Source organism: Lepidothrix coronata, unplaced genomic scaffold, assembly GCF_001604755.1.
Source record: "Lepidothrix coronata isolate B3197 unplaced genomic scaffold, Lepidothrix_coronata-1.0 Scaffold4, whole genome shotgun sequence".
Classification (NCBI taxonomy): Eukaryota; Metazoa; Chordata; class Aves; order Passeriformes; family Pipridae; genus Lepidothrix; species Lepidothrix coronata.
In genome coordinates, this window is record NW_016690184.1 from 7194251 (window position 1) to 7201796 (window position 7546).

General features: G+C 35.8%; 1 protein-coding gene across 1 annotated transcript in view; it reads left to right on the forward strand.

Annotated features, from left to right (window-relative positions):
• The window catches only part of TTK (TTK protein kinase), a 33226-nt gene that overhangs the window by 22933 nt on the left and 2747 nt on the right, over nucleotides 1-7546 (forward strand). Inside the window, exons 16-23 of the mRNA XM_017823747.1 lie at nucleotides 1491-1648; nucleotides 1739-1890; nucleotides 3096-3220; nucleotides 3538-3618; nucleotides 5551-5727; nucleotides 6290-6380; nucleotides 6596-6693; nucleotides 7169-7543. Coding sequence (XP_017679236.1) covers nucleotides 1491-1648; nucleotides 1739-1890; nucleotides 3096-3220; nucleotides 3538-3618; nucleotides 5551-5727; nucleotides 6290-6380; nucleotides 6596-6693; nucleotides 7169-7258 — 972 coding nt within the window. The 3' untranslated portion in view covers nucleotides 7259-7543. The remainder of the gene's footprint in view (nucleotides 1-1490; nucleotides 1649-1738; nucleotides 1891-3095; nucleotides 3221-3537; nucleotides 3619-5550; nucleotides 5728-6289; nucleotides 6381-6595; nucleotides 6694-7168; nucleotides 7544-7546) is intronic.

Sequence of the window (7546 nt, forward strand, 5' to 3'; positions counted from 1 at the left end):
GTTAACATGGTTGGGAAATGAGTGACTTGTAAGGTTGATTGAGAGTTCCTGAAGTGAAAAGATCATCTCTCACCACTTGTGTAACTTGTGTGAGAAGTAGAGTTGTACCTATGTCTGAAGTGGTGAGTGAGCAGCTTTTTATAAGGAAATCTGGGCTCATGGGAGCTTGGGAAATAATTTTGCCAAAATCTCTTGGTTTTGTTACAATTCTTTATTTTCTTAACAACATAAGCAGTTTTGCTGTGGGGGACTGTGTCCAAGGCTTTACAGAAGTCCGGATAGGTGACATCTGTAGCTCTTCCTGAGTCCACTGATGTAGTCCTTCTGTTACAGAAGGCCACTGAGTTGGTCAGGCAGGACTTGCCCTTGGTAAAGCTGTGCTGCCTCTTTCAAATCACCTCCCTGTCCTCCATGTGCCTTCGCAGAGCTTCTGGGAAGATCTGTTCCAAAGGCATCAAATTAGTTAGAGATCTTTCCCTTTGTGAACCCATGTTAACTGTGCCTGATCATTGCATTGTCCTTTAAATACCTTTAAGAAGTACCCAGGATGAAATTCTCTGTAACTTTTCCAGAAACTGAAGTTAGGCTAGCAGGTCTGTAGTTTCCTGGGTCTTCCCTCATGCCCTTCTTGTAAATTGGAATACTATTAGCCAGCTTCCAGTCAGCAGAGACCTCTAGAAAGAAGAGCTTTCTGTGTTAGCAGTGTACAGTTGTAGAATGGGGTAGGATGGCAGGGGCCTCTGCGTGTCACTTAGTCTAATAGTCTGCTTAAAGCAAGGCCAAAATAGAGCAGGCTGCTCATCACACAACCTTTGTTGGACCTCATGGTTTTTTGCATTTAAGTTTTGAGTATTGCTTAGGATGAAAATTTCACAACCTTTCTGGACAAGCTGTTTTCCTGTTGGACTACATGGCAGTGAAAAAAATTTCCAGATATTTAATTGTAATTTTTCTTGTTAGCTGTGTCTGTTGCATCTCATACTTCAGTGATTCCTGAGGAGTCTTTTTCATACCCTCCCTTTAAATAACTGAAGACAACAGTAAGATTCCTTGTACCCTTCTCATCCTGAGACTGAACAGATTTGGTGCTCGCAGCCTCTTATGTACCATGTGGTCTAACCAGTAAATGATCTTGGTATGACAAAATGAATGTGCACTGGCAGATCAAACCTGTATCTCTGGGAAGTGTAATTTTGTAATCTTCATGTTAGGAACACTTCAGACTTGTGATGTACTACACCTAGTTGAAATACAATGTGGCACCAAGATGGTTTCTGGTAGAGGATTGTTTCTTTTGTAAGTGGTGCCTTCTTTATCGATTTTTTTTTTTTTTATCTTCTTCCTGCTGACTTGTGTGAACTGCTTTGCATTGCTTCTTCCTTTTGAAAAGGTACACTTTTTCTTTTGATATTCTGACTGTGCTGAGATGAAGGACCATAGTAAATCAGAACTAGGAATGTGTGAAGTTATTAACTGATGCTGTTTTGCAGGTGTTTCAAGTACTGAATGACAAGAAGCAGCTGTATGCTGTCAAATATGTGAATTTAGAGGAAGCTGATCAACAGACTGTTCAGAGCTATAAGAATGAAATTGCTCATTTGAGTAAACTGCAGCAACATAGTGATAAGATCATTCGCCTTTATGGCTAGTGAGTAAACACTAGTTTTATTTAACCAATGTCTTTCTATAAAAAGATATTTCCTGAACTTTTAACATAAATATATATATTTATTTTTAGTGAAATTACTGATCAACATATCTACATGGTAATGGAGTGTGGAAATATTGATCTCAATAGCTGGCTTAAGAAGAAAAAAAACATTGATCCATTGGAACGAAAGAGCTATTGGAAAAATATGCTGGAAGCTGTTCACACAATCCATGAATATGGTATTCTTAAATAATTCTCGGTATTTGTATAGCTTATGTGGCAGAAAATATGAATGTGTTCTAACTTTGGAGGTGGTATTGTTCTTAATACTGGTATAAAGTTAGTGATGTTCAAAGATGGGTATTTACTGTATTGTGGAAAAAAAAATTCAGTGAAACAAAAGACAAAGGTAAATCTTGATGCCAGGCAGACTTCACTAACTCAAGGGGGATCTACAAATAACACCATTTGTGTAATGCTTTTTGTTTCCTTACAACAACCAGAAAATATTTTCTGTATTGTACTACAGTGTATACTCCAAATTCTACTTGTTCTCCATTAGATTCAAATTCTAGCCACTCATTCTATCCAAAAGAAGCTTTGACATTAATGGCAGCTAATACACAGCACTGTCATCTTTACTTCGACAGTGTGTCAGCTTCTTCTTAGGTTTTCAGTCCTTCCTTTCATCTTTACCTGTGTCATTGAAGTGTATACATCCGTATTGTTTGGCTGTATAATATAAAGGAGAGGGCAGATTTGGATCCTTTTCCTATTTAAGAAAAGAGTGAAGACTAGTGCATATAGCAGAGATCATCACTTCTTTGCAGCACTAGAACATTCAGTGATGTGGCAAACAGCAAAACCTACTAAAACTCAGGCTACATACATACATGTGATGTCTTTGAAACAAACAGTTTTGTAAAATATCAAGATGGATTGGTTAATTATGTAGATAATAACCAAAATTCTTAAGTCATATAAGTCAGTCATTTGAGAAGTCAGTCACATGTACTTCTCAGTGAATGGTTAGACTAAGCAATAATATTCTTTTATTTTAAGTACCTGCTTAGCTAATTATTTGAGAGAAAGCTACAGGCCACTGAATTGCTCCAGAGCAGAATTTCGGTGCAGCAGTGTGCACACAGAGCTGGAGGGCCTGTCCTGAACTGAAGGAAACTGCAACTCAAATCTCTTGGAGCTGTTTTGGAGTTCCTGCAGATTTGAATAAGTAATAATTAAAAGTGTAAACTCATAGAAGTCGTAACTGTTTAAAAAGAAATGGAAGCATTTTAAGGAATCTGCAGAGAATAATTTGGTTTTGGCTGGTTAAAGCTGATCTGCACCTTCTCTCTGTGCAAGAGTTTTGGGAATTCAGAATAGAAAACCCCATTATATATCTTGGATTGACTAAACCTGGATTTACTTTAAATTTTTTTTACAGGCATTATTCACAGTGATCTGAAACCAGCAAACTTTCTGATAGTTGATGGAATGTTAAAACTAATTGACTTTGGCATTGCCAACCAAATGCAGCCAGATGTGACAAGCATCATTAAAGATTCTCAGGTGAAATACTTTTGGAAAATCCATGTGCACTTTTCTGTAAAGTACTGTAGCACCTGCTGATAATTTTGATTATTGTAATAACTTCAATTAATTTTGAAATTTTATGCTGAATGGTTTTACATGTGTATATAAATATTCATGTATATGGATTTTTACATGTTTTTATTGAACAGAATAACAATGGCCTTCAGCTGTAATAGAAACAAATTTTTAATATGCTCTTCTGTGTTTTGGGACAAAAATCTAAGTTTTTATTAAGTGAGTTCAATTTAATGCATGCTTCACTTAAAGGAATGGTTTTACCTTTTTATGACTAGGTTGGGACAATGAATTATATGCCACCCGAAGCAATAAAAGATATGTCCTCCTATGGAGAAAACGGGAAGTCTCGTTCTAAGGTAACATGGTCTTTTTTTATCCTATTCCCTCCATGTTAAGAAGAAAGTAATTCAGTAATGTATATTAACACTTAGTTTTCTCAAAATCTTCCATTGAAACTTGAACACAAGAAAATTCTTTGTGCTGTGATGATGGTGGGCAGAGATTGAAGGCTAAGGTTAATCTCCATAACTACTTTACATTTTGCAGATAGAGTTTAGAAAAATATAAGTACTCAATGAATAAGTAAAAGTGAAAGTAAAAGAGATGCACAGTCTTGGGCATTAGAGGAGCTAATAATAAAATGATAATATCTAAACTGATAATAAACACAAATATTTTAAAATCAATTTTTATGGAGAAATATAAGAGTTCCACTATGTTATCAGTGTGAATAGCATCAAACAGTAATATACAGTGAAATACATGAGCCTTTCATGTACCAGAGGTTGTACTGATGACTTATGTTACAAGTGTCTTTTGAGCATCTTAAGGGCCCACCATGCTGTGCACCTCTGAAATCACTCCAGGCTAGAGTTTTCAGGGTGTATTTCTGGGAGGATCTTCCATGGAGTCACATGAGAGAATCAGTCCTCAATTACTTCTTGGTTGCCTGTTGTGCTGCTTATGCCCTTTTGTTTTAGCTTTGTTCTGCCAAGAATTGTGAAGCTCTTATGGTACTGTTTGCTGCTACACAGCTACACTTCAGCATTCTGCATCAATAACCTTGGCTTAGAAAATTCTTTCTGAAGGCAAGAAAATTTGCTTTCTGATACAGACCATTGTTAGTATGTTTGCTTAAACAAGTTATGATGATGCTTGTGTCATCGTCATATTTTTTTAGTTCTTTTGAGTGAGGGGCAGGTCTTGCAAGTGGTGAATAATACCTAATAAAGTCTTTCAAAAGATGATACAATGAAGTCTAGTATTTTAGGGCCACATGTACAAGTTCTGTGTATCCTATGAATTTTTCTGTGCTACAGAATACTGTGAATTGTAGAAGTTTTTATAACATGACCAGGGCAATGGAATGTGAATGATGAGGAAAGTACTAAAGGGAAGCATTTTTACGCTGGCAGTCCAGCTTCAGTTAAGGGGCACACAGTTAAGTGAAAAAGTATTTAAAAAAAAAGAAATCCATATGTATGTGCATGTACGCAAAGACTAACTTTTTTTAACAGTTGAATGGAAGTTGTATTACATAGTGAAATATAATCTTGTCTTTCTAAACACAGGATAGAATATCTTATAAGTGGATTTTCTTTAAGAATGATACTTTTTACCTTCTTTACCCTTTTAAAAATTGCATGCAAAGTGCAGGCTTGTTCTGGAGCTCAGCTCATCTAAGCAAAAATGTAACCACTGTACTGGGAGTCAGGTTCTCTGTGGTTTCCCCATGTCCTTCCTCTCCCCCACTCTGTGTGGTTTTCTTAAAGTACTTCAGCTTCAACAGGAGAAGCGGAGAGTCGTCCTGCAAAGAACATCCGGGATGTGGTGGTTGAAATACGGATCTGAATCCTTGAAACCCCAAGGAACTGAACTGTGGCTTTCAACTTTAGGGACATAGCTGTGGTGTCTCACTGTTTTCTGGATTGAATTAATTTAGTATGCTTTTACTTGTGTTTATTTATAAATCTAAAATTAGAATTCTGCTGCTCAGCTTGTTAAGGACTAACTTTAATTTTATTTTAAGTTAGTTCTTCAAGTAAGTTGATTTTCAAAAGTAAGAATAGCTTTCTTATGGAATATCAGTGAATGACGCCACATCACTGTCTTAGTAGATAATGGCATGCTGCCTTGGAGATTTTGTGTGATAGTTACTAAGATGTGTTATCCAATGGAAAGTGGATATGCTGTTAAATGAAATGACTGTGCAATTACATGATAAATTGACTGAAGGAGCAGTTTCTTAAATGAGAAGTAATCTTTATTTTTTTTTTTTTTAATATTAGATAAGTCCCAAAAGTGATGTGTGGTCATTGGGATGCATTTTGTACTGTATGACATATGGAAGGACTCCGTTTCAACACATAACAAGTCCAATAAATAAACTACATGCTATTGTTGATCCCAGTTATGAAATAGAATTCCCAGATATTCCTGAGAAGGATCTTCAAGATGTGCTAAAGGTAACTTTCCCTTAAGGTTAATTTTAATTTAAATAATGGCACTTTCTTTATTTAAAGTGTATTTTCTAAAACTAAATGAGTTGTGCTTGAGAGACTTTTTTCACAAATAAATGCTCACTGCTACTTGTAGTAACAGATCTTATTCCAAAAGAAGATTTAATGAAGCTAGAGTTACTTCATATACTTTCCATATTAAAGTCTATTTTCAGCTTAATACCAAAAAAATAAATACTTAAAGTGGTCTGACTTAAATCCTTTGGCTCCAAGTAAATACAGTAGTTTTTGTACTTGCCATCCCTTTCCCTCACCCTGCATACTTGCCTGCTTTTTGCATATTTGTTTGTGCTTTTGCTCGCTCTATTTGTGTTGCTCAGCAGGTAACAAATTGAAATCCAGAAACACTTATCCCCTTAACTTTCAAATTTCATTGTCATTTTGTGTAGTTTGGCAGTAAGAAGTTTTGACATGCATCTATGGGGCCTTTTAAATGTCCTGACTGTTAATTTGTAGGAAAATTCTTAATTCATAGGTAAAGCATTCTTGCTCTTTTTTTCATTTCCAGCGCTGTTTAATAAGAAATCCTAAACAAAGAATATCTGTTTCGGAGTTGCTGGTGCATCCCTATGTTCAAATTCAAAGTCATTGTCAAACAGGTACATTTATTTGAAAATGCATTTTATTGAATAATATTTATATCTGCTTAAAAAAGGCTTTACTTGTATATGTACTTTACACTTGTTGTCTTAACTCAATTTTATGTGGTGCCTATGTCTGCTTCAGAAAAGACTTCAGTATACTAGTTCTTAAACCTCTTAAAAAGTGCACTGGTAATGTATACAACTTCAACATAATTATAAATTAACTGCAGATGTCCCGAGTGCAAAAGGAACAACAGAGGAAATGAAACGCATCCTTGGCCAGCTTGTTGGCTTGAATTCTCCCAACTCTATTTCTAGAGCTGCAAGGGTAAGTAAATTTTCTATTTTTTTTTTTTTTAATATGAGGGTGAACAAATAATTATCCTTTTAACAATATCGTGATGTTTGTGGCCACTGATTTTCATATCATATAAAGCCTGCCCACCTTGAGTAGACAAATACCTCTCTCCTTCCATGCTGGTGTTTCCATATCAGAGACAAGTAATGGAGTAAACTTGATTTTAAATCTCTGCAACTGGTTGGTTCTCTGCTGACTTGTGAAGCTCTATAACTTTGCTCACACTGCTAATTCAGCACATCTGTCTTCTCTTAGGCACTATTTTGCATTACAACTGGTACAACTGAGCTGTCTTAAAACTGTATTTTTATTTTCTGGAGAAATTCTGGTGTGGAATACCTTAGTATGTGATTTATATCAAGTGGCAATGTTTGTTATGTGGTTTAAATCCATGTGCGATACAACTGCGTTCACCTGAATAATTTGTGTGTTTGTTGACTTTCAGACTTTATATGAACAGTGCAACAGTGGTAAAAGTCTTGATGTATCAGCATTTGCGGAACTTGGCAGTCAAAAAACACGGACAACAAAATGATGTACTACAGTTCAGGATGCAACACGTTTGGTCTGTTCGACAACTATTTTGTGCTGCTAGCTTTTAAAGGACACTCAGCATGAAGTTTGCATTTTTATATGTTCCTTGTGTTCTTTTGATAATGCTTGCAGGTCATTAAAAAGAATTTAATTGAATGATTTTCACAATGGACTCTTTCACTCCTTGAATACTACTTGGGTTGAACAAAGACAATGGCTACTTGGTGATTATAGTGTGTTACTTACAAAGCACTACAGTGTCTGGAGTACAAAAACTTGTATAAGAGTC